The 15,382-nt window shown below is 52.8% G+C and overlaps 1 protein-coding gene and 1 pseudogene across 1 annotated transcript; both read right to left on the bottom strand.

Moving 5' to 3' along the window:
* Positions 1 to 1,613: 1,613 nt before the first annotated feature.
* Positions 1,614 to 3,673, bottom strand: LOC132657208 (large ribosomal subunit protein uL24-like; annotated as a pseudogene).
* A 1,288-nt stretch (positions 3,674 to 4,961) lies between these two features.
* Positions 4,962 to 14,324, bottom strand: ZNF696 (zinc finger protein 696). Its single transcript, XM_027973484.3, has 5 exons — positions 14,303 to 14,324; positions 10,984 to 11,153; positions 10,663 to 10,727; positions 9,049 to 9,146; positions 4,962 to 6,573 (listed from the first exon to the last, which is right to left on the bottom strand). Exons 1-5 carry the CDS (start codon positions 14,322 to 14,324, stop codon positions 5,522 to 5,524), a joined length of 1,407 nt encoding a protein of 468 aa, XP_027829285.2. The 3' UTR covers positions 4,962 to 5,521.
* Positions 14,325 to 15,382: the final 1,058 nt, after the last annotated feature.

Below are 15,382 nucleotides of genomic sequence, written 5' to 3' on the forward strand. Positions count from 1 at the left end.
CAGAGGCTCCATGCAGTCTGCTCACCAACGCTGTCTTCTCTCCATGCCGAGCCTCGGTGTGTCTTCCTCTGCTGCTTGTGGCGGGCACTGGGAGCTGCTGTAGCCTTGGTGTTTCGTGTCTCTCAGTTCTGAGGAAAAAGTTAAGATTGTTTCCCTGATAACTTCATTCCCACTGTCTCGGTTTCTCCGCCCATCTCCCTTCCTGCATGCTCAGTTACTCAGTCGTGTCCGACCCTTTGCAACCCCATGGCAGACTGTAGCTTGCCAGGCTCCTCTGTTCATGGAATTTTCCAGGCAAGAACACTGGAATGGGCTGCCATTTCCTTCTCCATGGGATCTTCCTGACCCAGGGATTGAACCCATGACTTCTGCGTGTGGCAGATTCTTTACCACTGGCCACCTGGGAAGCCCGGCCTCGAGGACTCCTGTTAATCTTTCTATCTTATCCAGCTCCTTGTCTTTTCATTCTTTTAAAAAGATTTTCTTAACTTTATCTCTCAACCTCTCAATCTTCTTTGTTCTTAATTTTGGTTACCACATGTAGTTTCTAAGATTTGTTTTCTTTTCAACTGTTCCTTTAAAAATACTGTTCTGTTCTCTTTTGGCGGGGGTTGGGGGGTGCTGCACTGCATGAGATGCAGGATCTTAGTTCCCTGGGCAGGAATCAAACCTGTGCCCCCTGCAGGGGAGTCCTCACCACTGGGCCTCCAGGGCAGCCCCATACTGTTCTCGTTCAATGGACACAGTTCCTTACTTATCTCCTTAGAGTACTGACTCCTGCTTTGCTCACCTTTTCTACACTTCTTGCACTCTCTGTTTCTTTTGCATTTGCAGAAGCTCCCTTCTCTTTGCTTTGACTTTGTATGCGCATTGAGAACCTCCTTGGTCACTGGTGCTGGTCGTCCACCCGTGGAGACAAGGCAGGTGTTCTGAGCACAGGGGCCTTGCGGCCTCTGGAGCAGCTGAGTGCGGTTGCCCGTGAGGTTGGTGCTGATGGCAAGACTTTGTCTTTTGTCTGAGACGGTTCCTGTTCTCCAGTGAGAACCCTGCACACCTGCTGTCTCCAACCCCAGAGCCCTTCCAGCATTTCACACAGCAAATGGGTGGGCATCTCGCCTCCAGAGGCCCCTCGGTGGACCCCTGCCTCTGCCTACCGTGTCTTCACAGGTGCTGCTGTTCTGGGTTACAGGCTCCTCCCACCAACCTTCCTGTTTCAACTGGATGTTGATCTTGTCAGGTTTACTGTGATTATGAACCTTTTTGGGTGGTTTCTGCCATCTTGCTCTGATCAATCAGTTTTATCTTCAGATCTTTCTTCTATTTATTTTTCAGTTGATATAGTAAGTTTTTGTTCATTTTAAGTTGCATTTTTTCTTTGATTGGAAACGTATACACTGTTTATATTTAGTAATTACATTAAGCTACTCTAAGAGTATTTAAAGTCTAAAGTGTGTTACAGCTCTTCCCAACAGAGGAGGCTTTTAGGGCCTGAAGGTCCCTTTGGCCCCCGTGCTCTTGTGAAGGGCCCAGTGTGCGTCCTCACACAGTGTGGCTTTTCAGTTACATCAGCCATTCATCTGGTATTCAAGGTCATCATTTGGAAATCATTGTCCTTCTTTCTCTAGTAGGAACTTTATTTTGAAGTCCTTCCAGTCAAAACTGCTTAATAATGAACTCAGAGGTTTTACTTACCTTATACATGCTTTCTCCTTATCTAAAAAAATAGTTTTGCTGGGAGCCAGTTCTAGGTGGACAGGTGTCCTCTCAGTGCACCGAGGACACGGCCCACTGTCTCCTGCCTCTTCCTGTTGTCTTGAGCAGTGGGCTGATGGTGTGACTGAGTGCTGGCAATGGAGTCTTTCTCTGGCTCCTCAAGGTCTTCATCTTGTTGGCCTGTGCTTTCATTGAGTTGTGTCCAGGTGTGGGTCTCTCTCTGTTCACTCTGCTTCATGTTGTTAAACTCCCTGAGTCTGTGAACTTGTTTAAAGTGCAGAGTCGCGTTACTGTGATGGTGCACGGGGACACCGGAAGTCCTGGAAGCCCATCCAAGTGGTCGGGCACTCCAGTGTCAGCTGCAGGCTGGCACGACATGCTAGCTATTGTCTTCGTGCTCAGCATGCTCAGCCACTCAGTCGTGTCCAACTCTTTGCGACCCCATGGCAGACTGTAGTTCACTTGGCTCCTCTGTCCACGGAATTCTTCAGGCAAGAATACTGGAGTGGGTTGCCATTTCCTTCTCCAGGGGATCTTCCCAACCCAGCGATTGAACCCACATCTCCTGCTGGCAGGTGGACTCTTCACCATTGCGCCACCTGGCAAACCCCTGGCTGTTGTCTACTTGGGCTTAAACATTGAAGGTGATGATTCTGGGTCTTGAGAATGGCTGGAACTTCCAGGATATAGACAACAATTTCAACATTCTCTCCTTTAATGGAAGCTTCCTGATGGCAGAGACTGACTGAGGGGGGAAACTGGGTCTTGTTCTGGTGGGCGGGGCCATGCTCAGTAAATCTTTAATCCAATTTTCTGTTGATGGGTTGGCCCTGTGCTTCCTCCCTGTTATTTGACCTGGGGCCAAACTATGGTGGGGGTAAGGAAGATAATGGCGACCCCTTCAAAAGGTCCCACGCACACATTGTTATACTCAGTGCCCCCAACCCTGAAGCAGGCCACCGCCGACCCACACCTCCGCCGGAGACTCCTGGATACTCATGGGCAAGTCTGAGTCAGTCTCCTGTGGGGTCACTGCTCCTTTCTCCTGGGTCCTGGTGCAGAAGGTTCTGATGGTGCCCTCTAAGAGTCTGTTTCCGAAGTCCTGTGTAAGTTCTGGCGGCTCTATGGTGGAGTTAATGGGGACCTCCTTCAAGAGGGCTTATGCCATACCCAGGTCTGCTGCACCCAGAGCCCCTGCCCCTGCGGCAGGCCAGTGCTGACCCAGAACTCCTCAGGAGACACTCGAACACAGTTCTGGCTCAGTCTCTGTGGGGTCGCTGGGTCCTGGCGTGTACAAGGTTTGAGTCTTTTGAGCGTCTCTGGCGGGTATGGGGTTTGATTCTACACACAGTTTCGCCCCTCCTACAGTCTTGCTGGGGCTTCTCCTGTGCCCTTGGATGTGGGGTGTCTCCTCCCAGTCGCTCCAGCTGTGCAGCCACTGCTCCAGCGCCTGCCAGCATCTTGCTGGGGGTCAAACTACCGCACAATTGCCCTCATCTCACACAAGAGTAAAAGTCAAGCTGAAAATACCATGGCTTTACATTCGAGGATCTTTTTGTGGTCTTTGTCCAGTTTAATCTGGTGATAACCACCTTGCTGGGGTGAATGCCCACGCGGACGGTTGTGCCATTAGCCTTCTCCTGCTGCATTCAATGTAGATGACGTATTTCCTCCTGTAAACCTGGACTTCTTTGCCGATTTGCTGCCCTTTGCAGTGCCCTCATACAACCTGAACTTCCTCATCCTTTTGGATGGACATGGATCGAACGTTGTACTTATGTCTTAGCTCTTTAGAAAGAGAAGACATAATTTTCCTGCGAATGTGGGAAGGCACATTGAAATGCCTTTTTCGATTCTTGCTTCGGTCAGGAGTCACAAAGGGATTGAATTTCATTTTGGGTGCTAGCACTTCAGCGATGGCCACAGAAGGGAAGAGCACCTTTCCATTTCTAGAAATCATCTCAGTTTCCTTTGTTAGTGTTCATAGTTCTCAGTGTATGTCTTTTACCTCCTTGGCCAGGTTTATTCCTAAGTATTTTATTTTTTCTTCATGTGATGTTAAAAGGGACTGTTTGTTTTTGTTTTTTCACTTTACCTTTCCAGTATTTCACTGTTAGTGTAAAGAAATGCAACAGGTTTCTGTATGTTAATATTGTATCCTGTCACCCTGCTGAATTTATCAGTTCTAGTGTTTTTGTGTGGACTCTTTAGGGCTTTGCATATACAGTATCATGTCATCTGCATATAATGGTAATTTTCTCTCCTCTTCCAGTTGGGATATGTTTTCTTTCTCTTGTCTGACTGCTGTGGCTAGGACTTCAGTACTATGTTGAATAGAAATGGTGACAGTGGGCATTCTTGTCTTGTTCTAGATTTTAGTGGGAAGACGTCTTATTAATATTTCTTTAAACATTCACACATAACTATTCTCTTGCCTGCATTATCTGGTAGTTTCAATAATCTGCAGTTCTCTGTGGTCTGTATCTGTTCTTTGCTGGTTTTGTTAACCCTCATTCAATGAGATGCTGTCCTCTGTGCTTGGTGACTTCTTTAAGTTCATTGCTTTGACCTCATGATCCAGGGCCATCAGAATCTAAGCAGGGGAAGCTGTCCTCCAGAGCGCTGTTATACCTGGGAGGTAGCACAAACCCAGGTCCTGCCTCCGCATGGGAGCTCCAGGCTCGGCTTTCTACCTCCAGGCTCGGCTTTCTACCTCACTTTGGCCCAGGAGCTGGCAGCCCAGTGCTATGGAGCCACTGAATCCACTCTGAGGGCACCTCTGCCCCTACAGGCTCCACAGCCCTGTCACCTGAGCGGACACCATAAAACAGACAGGTACCAACAGAAGCCCCCGAGTTGAGCTACTGTTTTAGAAATCCCAGCCAGCTACAGGACCCCCATAATTCGGTCAGGAGTTAATCTAGAGCAGACAGTTCCCATGAAGGGGCACCAAACCACAGCCTGACCACGACAGATTTGGGTCCTGCAGCTGGACCCCCAAGACTTGTGGCCAGGTTACATTACAGTCAGCTTTCAGTAACACGACCTCACTCAGCTTGTTATGGCAGTTTTATGATAGTCAGAGTAGCATCCCCAACAAAGATACCTCTCCCTTCCTATCTGGCAAGTAACATTTACAGGTATCTGTAAAGCTGCTGTATTGTGATGTCTGAGGTATTAGATCATGAACAGTGACCACTTTTCAAAAGTGCTATGAACATAAAAAAAAGACAAAAACAAACTTCTGATGCATGGATAAACCTCAAAACTTAAGCACAGGGAAAAATACATAAAGAGTATAAATTATATCACTATTTATATAACATTTCAGAACAAGCAAAACTATAGTGACAAAAACAACATTGTTGGTTGCTTCTAAGGATGAGGGGCCCGAGGAGTCTTTCTGGATTGATGGAAATAGTCAGCATCTTGATAGCGTGGTAGTCATAAAGGTCAGAACAGGTTGTATTTGTTATATAACCAAACACTTAAGAGCTGGGCATCACATTACATGTAAACTATACTCCAGGAAACCCCAGTGCTATGAAAATGAAGTACAGCAGCTTCAGAGGCACATGTCAGCATCAAGTCTCCTTCCCCAGCCTCTTTCCTTTCCGCTGCTCCCGGAGGTGGTGGTAAACTTCAGGCCTCCATGGGCAGCTCACAGACCACAAGACAGTGTTATCTTCCTGTGGCCCATGGAGCACAGCTCACGAGCCTCGGGGTGCTGGCAAAGACTGAAGGGCGTGCTACCCACCCTCCAGCCTTGTTTACTCAACTTTTACTCTACGTTCACCCCAGAGCAGGTTCACTCTGTGCCATGAACCCGTTGGTGCTGGATAAGGTGAAAGCTCAGGCGGAAGGCCCTGCCGCACTGCGCACAGCGGAAGGGCTTCTCCCCGGTGTGGATCCTCTGGTGCCGGAAAAAGCCTGACAGGGCCCTGAAGGAGCGGCCGCACTCGCCGCACTCATAGGGCTTCTCCCCAGTGTGGATGCGCCGGTGCTCACTAAGGAAGGAGCTGCGGCTGAAGGCGCGCCCGCACTCCTGGCAGGCATAGGGCTTCTCCCCTGTGTGGACTCGCTGGTGCTGAATGAGGTTGGAGCTCTGGCTGAAGGCTTTCCCACACTCTTTGCATTCGTAAGGGTTCTCTCTGTGGTGAATCCTTTGGTGCCGGATGACGTTTGAGCTGTGGATGAAGGTTTTCCCGCACTCGCTGCACTCGTAGAGCCGCTCCCCTGTGTGAATCCTCTGGTGCTTCATAGCGTCTGACCTCTGACTGAAAGACTTGCCGCACTCAGCACATTCATACGGCTTCTCTCCTGTGTGGATCCTCTGGTGTCTGATGAGGTTGAAGCTCTGGCTGAAGGCTTTCCCACACTCCTTACAGATGTAAGGCTTCTCCCCATTGTGAATGCGCTGGTGCCTGACGACATGGGAGCTGTGGATGAAGGCTTTCCCACAGTCACTGCACTCGTAGGGCTTCTCCCCAGAGTGAATGCTCTGGTGCTTCACCACGTCTGAATAGCATTTGAAGCTCCTGTCACAGGTGCTGCATCGGTAAGGCCGCCCTTTCCAGGGGCCTCTCCCATCTACTGCCGACGCTGTGTTCAGGGTGACCTCTGACCTGGACACTCTGTCCTCATGAACCTCATGTCCCCGAGGGGAACCTCTGGGTCTCTCTGCAGCTTCCTCATTCCCACAAGGGTCCAAAAGCCCCAGTGTCCAGGAAGGACCCTGTAACAGTCCTGGTGTGGCCTCTCCATGGCCCCCTTCTTTCAGGGCTGCCTGCTGAGGCATCAGCTCTGCACTGTGAGCCCCGTGCTCAGCTGCTGAAGCTGCACAGCAGGAAGCCTGGTAAGCTGGAAAAGAGGGCAGAGATACACAACTCAGAAGAGAACTCGGCTAAGGACACACAGGTCGTGCTGGAGAGCTGTGTGCTGACAGAGCTGACAGCAAGATGCCTGTGATCCTGCCTGTCCTCGTCTTGCCCAGTTCTCCACCTCTAACCTCTGTGGTCTCAGGATGGATGAGGGACCGGGGGAGGGTGGTCAGTGTCCTTTCCTGAGACTCCAGAAAAGCCCAAGCCTCTAATCTCAGTCTGCCCAGTCTCAGGCCTGGGGACAGACCCTCAGTCAGGCTCTGGTGACTCCCTGGTTTGGCCACATGGACTGGAGCCCAGAGAGCAGTCGGCAGCAGAGCAGGAGGAAACAAAGCAGAGGTCCGGGAGTACAGGGGCAAGCAGTGCTGATGGCACATGCTGGGATCCAGCCTCTTTCTCAGACCCTGGACTCCCTGAGACAATACTGTGGCCTTGACTGCCCCCACCTCTCAACTCAAGGTTGCTGGCATCCAAAATAAAGCAAACTTTCCTTTCTGTCACCCTTGCCTCTATTGGCTTTTGAGGGGGTGAGCAGCTCGACCCTACTTTTTGTTACACTGGTACCAAGTGGGGAAAGCCAGGGAGGCTGCTCAATGCCCCAGAGCCACAGGCCACCTCCAGCAGAGAAGCCTTCATCCCAGAGCACCCATAGGGTGGTGCTGAGAAAGCTGGACAGCTGCATGTAAATCAACGAAGTTTAGAACATTCTCTAACACCATACACGAAAATAAACTCAAAATGGCCTAAAGGGTTAGATATAAGATGTGATACTGTAAAACTCCTAGAGGAGAACACAGGCAAAACATTCTGACATAAACCATAGCAATGTTTTGTTACATCAGTCTCCCAAAGCAGAAGAAATGAAAGCAAAAACAAATGGGACCTAATCAAACTTAGAAACTTCTGCACAGCAAAGGAAACCATAAGCAAAACAAGCTACAGAAATGGGAGAAAATATTTGCAAGTGTTGTGACTGACAAGGACTGAACTTACAAAATATACAAGCAGCTCATCCAACTCATTTACAAAAAACCAGCTCAATCAAAAAATGGGCCGAAGCTCTAAATAGACATTTCTCCAAAGAAGACACACAGATGCCCAACAGGCACTTGAAAAGATGCTCAACACTGGTAATTATTAGAGAAATACAAACCAAAACAACAGGAAAGACCTTACACTGGTCAAAATGACCATCACTCAAAAGTTTACAAATAACATGCTGGAGAGGGTGTTGTAAACTGGTGCAGACATTATGGAAAACAGTATGGAGGTTCCTTTAAAAACCCAAAACAGAATTACCATATGATCCAGAAATCCCACTTCTGGACATATATCTGGGTAAAACTCAAAAGGATACATGCCCCCCAGTATTCACAGCAGCACTGGGTTCACAATCAAGACATGCAAACAACCTAAATGTCCGTCGACAAATGACAGGTGTGGTGCACACAGACAATGCAGTAGTACTCAACCACAAAGAATGAGATGATGCCCTCTGCAGCAACACGGATGGACCTAGATACTATCTTACTGGAGAAGTAAGTCAAATACATGATATCACTTATACGTGGAATCTAAAGAACTGATACAAATGAACTTATTTACAAAACAGACAGACCAAAACCAAATTTATGATTACCAAAGGGGAAAGGGAGAAGGAGCGGAGCGAGGAGGCATAAATTAGGAGTTTGGAATTAGCAGATACTAACTACTATATATAAAATATTGGTAAAAAAAAAAAAATAGAGGAAGTCAATATAAACAAAAAAAAACCTGGGATTGGCCAAGTAGTTTATTCAAGTTTTTCTGTAACATCTTACCAAAAACCCAAATTATCTGGGCAACCCAATGGATGAACAAGGTCTTCCTGTATAACACATGGAATTATATTCATTATCTTCCAATAATATATAATGGAAAAGAACATGAGAAAGAATATACATATAACTGAATCCCTCTGCTGTACACCTGAAACTAACAACACTGTAAATCAACTACAATTTAAAAACCAAAATTCTTGTTCTCAGAGGTATCCAGGTTGGGGTTCCAGAGAGAGAGTGGGCTGCAGAGTGTGGCTAGGAGAAAAGACTCCACACGCCCAATGCAGAGGGCCTGGGTTCGACTCCTGGTCAGGGAACTAGACTCCGCCTGCCGCAACTGAGAGTTCACACACAGCAACTAAAAGATCCCACGTACGACAACTAAGACCTGGCACAGCTGAATGAGTGAATATTATGGGAAAAAAAAGGTGTGGCCTGGAGAGCAAAGGAGGTGGGGTATGAGGAGCACAAAGGCACGAATGTAGGGTGCTGTGAGCATCAGAAGCTGCCAGAGTCCACTGACATCTCCACAGCCGCCAGGCAGGTTGATGGGGAAGCTCCAACTCCTAAGCTGTCCCCACATCTCAGTCCAGGACAGCCCTCTGGGCCGGGCCAGGCCGCCCCACCCCCCTCACCTGTGCTTTTGTCCATCAGGGCAGCCCTCTCCGTGGTGGTCTGGAGACCCAGACCGGGCTGTTTGCTGCTTCCTGCAGAAATGCCAACAGTGGGACCCCTGTCCAGGAGAAAGAGGAAAAAGGGGAGAAAATGACAGGGGGGAAGTCAGAGCTCCTTCAGTGAAGGGAGATTCAGAGCCTGCCCTGGAGGAGCCACCTCAGTATAAACCAAGGTCCTGAATAAGCAGACACCCCAGAAACTAGTGGGAGCTCTGTCTAGGCCACGCTAGCTCCCCTCACCCCAGCCTCCCAGCAGATGAGGAGCCCAGACCGATGAGGCAGCACCTGTCAGTTGCCTGCTGTGGTCTTAGATCCACGAGGGACGAACCAGCACCTTTAAGCCGTCCTTGGGCTTCCCAGGTGGCGCTAGTGGTAAAGAACCCATCTGGCAGGGCAGGAGACACAAGAGACGCATGTTCGATCCTTGGAGAAGTTCCCCTGAAGGAGGGCATGGCAACCCACTCCAGTATTCTTGCCTGGAGAATCCCATGGACAGAGGAGCCTGGCAGGCTACGGTCCATGGGGTCGCAAAGAGACCTAGCACGCACACATGCATAAATGTCTGGAGACATTTCTATGTATTTAAATTTTTTCTTGATAAAGATCTGAATATAAAAACATGAAACCAAAAAAATAAAAAGTCATCTGAATGGTGTAATTTTGAATTGAGGAATGCTTTTGCTAAGCGTGACACCAACGGTGAAGTCCAACAGACTTAACTACACAGGACATTTAGAATAAAAAACAGATTAAAAAAAAAAAACCCCAAACGGGAGAGATACCTGCAACACAGGTAGGGATTCATAGCCTCAAGATATCCTATTATATATACATAAGAAAGCGTGAAAAACTAGCAAAAGTTACGAGCAGGTAACCAGAGAAGAAAATAAACAAGCAGCTAATATATAGATTTTAAACACGGGTCCCACATTGCTCCACGTGGTTGGCAATTAAAAATGAAATTTAAAATATGTTTCAGTCTAAAAGTAGCAAAGGCTTCAAAGCAGTGGCCTCTTAGGAACATTGAGACAATTAGGGAAACAAACACCTTCACGCACCGTTGGGAAAGGACAAGGAGCACTGCACTGCTGGTAATTCAACAATTTACAAAGGCGTTACAGGCACACTGATTCCACCTCAGGGACGAGGCTGTCCCGGGGCGTCACCCTGGGCGGGGGAGGCTGTCCCGGGGCGTCACCCTGGGGCACGGAGGCTGCCCCGGGGCGTCACCCTGGGGCACGGAGGCTGCCCCGGGGCGTCACCCTGGGCGGGGGAGGCTGTCCCGGGGCGTCACCCTGGGGCACGGAGGCTGCCCCGGGGCGTCACCCTGGGGCACGGAGGCTGCCCCGGGGCGTCACCCTGGGCGGGGGAGGCTCTCTCTGGCCCCGACGAGGTCAGAGCCGCCCGCCGCCTCCGCTCTCCTCTGGGACGTGAGTCTTCTCACAAGCGCAGCCAGGGACAGACAAGGGTCCCCGTGCCCGCCCCCCCGGGCCTGTCTCGGTCTCCTGCCCCTGCGCGGCCGGGCCTCCGCACCCTGCCCTCTCCCCGCCGAGCCCCAGGATCGCCCGCACTCACCCGGAGCCCCTCCGCTCGCGGGAAGCAGCGCCCACCCAGGCGGCGCAGGCAGTTCCGGTGACGCTCTAGGCGCCGGAGGACCGGCACTCGGCTGCCCTGGGGGACGCGGGCAGCAGCCGGAGCCGCGGGGGGCGTGGACCTGCTTGCGCGAGTCCGGGCAGGGCTCCCTAGCCTCGCGTGCACGACCCTCGGTGGTTGTCCGTACACTTTCACATTCACCGCTCCCGCCCCTGCTGGGCTTTCCTTCGCAGACCTCCGGGACGCCTCCTGGGCCCTCCCCTTCCCGCGCGAGCCCTCCCCGCCGGCCCCGTGGCCTCCCACCGGGTCCGGGCCCGAGGCCTGGGTCGTCACTCGGGATGGTGACCTCGCTGACTGCGCAGTGGGCGAAGGCACCGACGGAGGAGGCCGGCGCTCGTGGAGAAAGCAGGGAGCGCCCGGGGGAAGGGGCAGGCAGAGCCGGAGAGACCCCTGGCCGCCCTCCCCACGGAGATCTGCCGAGGGTAGGACGCCGGAGCCTGACGGCGGCTGGTCTTGGCAGGTGGACCCTCTCCTCCCGCCTGCCCTGCCTCCCCGGGCTGGTCCCTCCCCTCTGGTCGCAGCGACCACACACTCAAGGGCTTTACTATCTCAGGGTTTCCTCGGGCTGCACGAGCCGGGGCACAGCCTGGCCGGTCCATTCCTAGCGTCTCTCCTACGCTGAGGTGAGGTGCTGGCCAGGACTGGGGTCTCCCCTGCGGGCTCAGGAGCCTGTGGGCAGGATTCAGGTCTGGAGGGCGGGCGTTCTCTGAGCCCCATAGGCTACGCGGTGGGGCTGTGTGCAGAGTGGATCAGCACAGGGTCTTGTGTTGAACCCCGGCCAAGAAACCTTTCCAGCGTCAGCCTCAGACATGGGTCTGGGCCTGGGAGGTGGCTGTCCTGTGCCCAGCACGGCATTGTGCTGTCTCTCCATGCTCCAGGCACTTTCCTTTAGTGCTCCTGTATTGCTCCTCAGCCACCCCATCCTAACACCTTCCTGGCCCCTGGCACTGCCCCTCTGCTCTGTTCTGGCAGCCGCCCACGCTCTCAGCCCACTCAGCACACAGGCCCAGTGGGCGGCTGGCAGCAGGCCTTCCCTCCCTCAGCCCGACGCTGGCCCCCAGCCTTCACCCCCTCTCCAGTCGTGCTTCTTCCTCGGGCTCCCCCAGCTGTGAAACCAGTCACCAGTCCTTGACCTTGCCCGGCTCGCTCCTGCCTCGCTCTGAGCCTTGGCCCATTCCCTTCCCCTCCCTCATCACTGGACACAGGCCATGCCTCTCCTGCTGGAATCCTGCAACGACGTGTCCTCTGGGTGTCACGTGTAGCTACATGGTGTCCACCAACTCGTCACTGGCTAGAGATCATTTTGATCACATGGTCACTCCTGTCTGGTTTTCTGACTGTGGGCACCATGTTTCCCCTGCAACTAATAAACCATCTCTGGGGAGAAAAGAAATGCTGAGGAACCGCCCCACACTGAAGATTCCTAAGGACACAGGGCAACCAGAGACAAGATGTGACCCTGCTGGATGCTGGGCCCCACTTGGCTGGGCGCTGTGTCAGTGTCCAGTTACCCGGACTTGGTGCCTGCAGTGAGGGTCTGTAAGAGAACATCCCTGAGTGTCGGAAACACACATGAAAGGGTTATGGAGCTAAGAGGCATAATGGATGCAATCCATCCTAAAAAGATTTTGGGAAAAAAGAATTTGTATAGATATAAAAAGTTAAAAGGTATGGTTCTGCCATGTGATGTGAACTAGTGTGATTTCTTTCTACTTTTCTGCATTTCCCAAATTTTCTACAATATATTCTGTTTATATAATAAGGAAAATGTGCTTTGTCAAGTTTTCTCAAAAAAGTGAGGTCCTGACAAACAGAGCTTGTTGATGAGCTTGTAGAAATGGATTAAGCCTGTCTCCCCTGCAAGCCCCAGAGGAGACATAAACTGCACGCTGAGTCTGCCTTCTGATGGCGCCAAAGAGGCCGACGCTGATGTCCCAGGACGCAGGTGGTGGAGGGTGTCCTCCTCCAGAGGTCCCCATGGGGTCCCATCATGTATCTGTCGCTTCCACAACCAGGTGCCAGAGTGAGCTTTCTCATTCGGGCTCTAGTGACGGCTTCCTCGTGGGATGTGCACTGGCTTTTCTTCTCCAGCAGGATCAGGGGTGCAACTGGGGGGCCTGTTGTTTGCTTCTGCCAGGGCCCCGCCTTTCTGGGGTGTGCCCCTGCCCTATCTTCCTTAGATCATTCTGGAACCAATACCACCAGCTTCCCCAGGATGGGCCTGTGACCTGACTAGGGTTTGTGCAGCAGCCGGGGGGAGACAGGGCTGTGTCCTCTGCAGCCCGGGCTGAGATAGTATCAGACCTGAGCAGTTGGAGCCCGAGGCCACAGGGGCCTGCAGAGATGAGAGGTGCGCAGGGGACAGAGACCTCCATGACCACCAGAAAACCCAGATTCCTGGGGTTCCAGTAGCAACCCCCGACCCCACATGCTACCCAAGCCAGTGTCACTTGCTCTGTGAGTGGGTAGGGGGTCCACTTGGCTTCCATGTCTAGGCTCTGGGCCCCAGAGAGCTGGCCAGTGCCCAGAGGAGTGGAGGGGCTTCAGTGCTGCCAGGGCTGGGCCAGCCCGAGGCAGGGAGAGCTGAACTCAGCCTGGCCTGTGGCCCCAACTGCACACGGGTGTGCTTCTCCACTCACATCCCCTGGGGAACAGTGCAAATCCCTCTCCTGCCTGCCCTCAGCCACACTCTCCTAGGTGAGCCCTGCCCTGGGTCCATCACCTCTTCTGACATTAACAACCGAGAGAGAGAAAGAGAAACCTGGTCAGCACCTTTGCTCTGCCACCTTCCACCTTCCAGGGCCCAGTCAGTGGAACAGGCACTACTGGAACACAGCTGCTGGTCACTGCAGGTGCAGGACACAGAGGTGAATGAAGCCCGCTGGCTTTTCCAGTTCCCTCTTACTGCCCAGAGTGCTGGAGCCTGCAGACCTGCCATGGTGCAGGGGGAAGGATGAAGGAGCCAAATACAGTGGACAGGCTTTCTGGCAGGCAGCTGGGCAGCAAAAAGGCCAGGAGGGGAGAGAACAGGTAATTTGAAGCCCCACCAGCTGCCTAGATGTTACCTTTTTGGGCTCAGAAACAGCTTCAGAATGCGAGGGCAGAGGGCAGAATACAGACATAAGCCACGTGGTCCAAAGGGCAGAAGCTGGACCATCGCCGGCATCCAAAGTACCTGCAGGCCGCGACTCTTCCAGCCCTGGACTCCCGGTCATCCCTGGGGGCCCCTCTGGACACTCTCCCAGAATCTCCAACAAACGGGGCTCCCTGCACCTGTCTCCCACCAGCCCATCCTCAGGAGCCTGTGTCTAAGGCATTTCCTGCATCAGTAAACACTGAATAGATGCCCAATCCCGCACTGCACTGTTTATGTGTAACGTTTCACAAATCATGAAGCACACGTTAAAATGAAAACATCTCAAAAGGATGACCTAAAAACTAGAAATAGCATTCAAGACACATCTTAAGGGAAAACCGGCAATATTCTGGAGGACCCCTCTTCCCAAAAGAAATACTCCAACCACACGAATCTGATCTCCCACACCAGAACCTTTGCTCCCACCAGACACCGAGTAGACCGACATGGGGCCTTACCTGAAAACATGACCGTCCCCACACGGCCGCCACTTCTCAACTACGTTCTCCAAGCCAGGGACTATGCCCTGCATTATTCGACCAGCCCCATGACCAAAAAGGACCCACGAGGCTGAAAACACAGTACAAACCTGAAAATACAGTGAAGAGTTGCTCCAGCTAGACTTCGATTCGGCGTCCCCGCCCCTCGCGGCGCACCCACCGCACCCCCCGCACCGTCGGCGGAGAATGTTGGGTAAAGAAAAGAGTTCGTCGTCCACACATATGCAAAGCCCACTGGCCGCTTGAAGGGGGTGACCTGCAGTGCTCGTCCCGTTGCCTGACCTCGGGCCTAGGCCTTTCTCAGGGCTGCCGTCAGGGGGACCACGGAGCTCGTTTCAACAGCCTGTTTGTCAGATTTCCCGGCGAGTGAGAGGGCGCTGCCGCCTTGCCGCAACCTCCGGTCCCGCTTGCCAGGGGGAGCCAGTGGAACTCTGTTAGCACCGTTACCGGGCGGCCCAAGAAGCAGTGAAGGCCCTGCAGGGCTGCCGTGAGGGAGCCAGCGCAGGCGTCTTAACCGCGGTGCAGGTGTCGGGGCCAGCCTCAGGGCGAGCCTGAGCGCTGCTCTCCGCACGCCTGCACCAAAGCACCGCAGGCGTCCGCAGTGTCCCCAGCGCCCTCCCGTGCAGGGTCAGCTCGGTGCAGCAGAGGCCCCAGTGCGCCGCCCCCGCCCCCCCACCCCCACACAGTGGCTGCCTTGGTTCACTCTGTGTCATGAACCTACCTGCGCTGGCTCAGGTGAGAGCTCAGAGGAAGGCCCTGCTCACTCAGCACAGCGAAAGGCTTCTCCGCAGTGTGGACCCTCTGGTGCAGGAAGAAGTCCGACAGGGCCCTGAAGGTGCGGCTGCACTCAGAGGGCTTTTCCCCGGTGCGGATGCTCGCTGAGGAAGGCGCTAATGCTGAAGGCACCAAGCACTCCTGGCAGGCATACCGCTCCTCCCTGGGGTGGCCCGGCTGGTGCTGAGTGAGGCTGGAGCTCTGGCTGAAGGAAGGGCCGCACCGCGAACAC

Source organism: Ovis aries, chromosome 9 (assembly GCF_016772045.2).
Source record: "Ovis aries strain OAR_USU_Benz2616 breed Rambouillet chromosome 9, ARS-UI_Ramb_v3.0, whole genome shotgun sequence".
Classification (NCBI taxonomy): Eukaryota; Metazoa; Chordata; class Mammalia; order Artiodactyla; family Bovidae; genus Ovis; species Ovis aries.

Coding starts and splice junctions, on each gene's coding strand:
- ZNF696 (XM_027973484.3), bottom strand. CDS start 14,324: ATGTCGGTCTACTCGGTGTCTG. Junction 10,728..10,983: donor AGGCCTCGGGCCCGGACCCG/GTGGGAGGCCAC, acceptor TCCGGCGCCTAG/AGCGTCACCGGAACTGCCTG. Junction 6,574..9,048: donor CCTGATGGACAAAAGCACAG/GTGAGGGGGGTG, acceptor CCTCTTTTCCAG/CTTACCAGGCTTCCTGCTGT.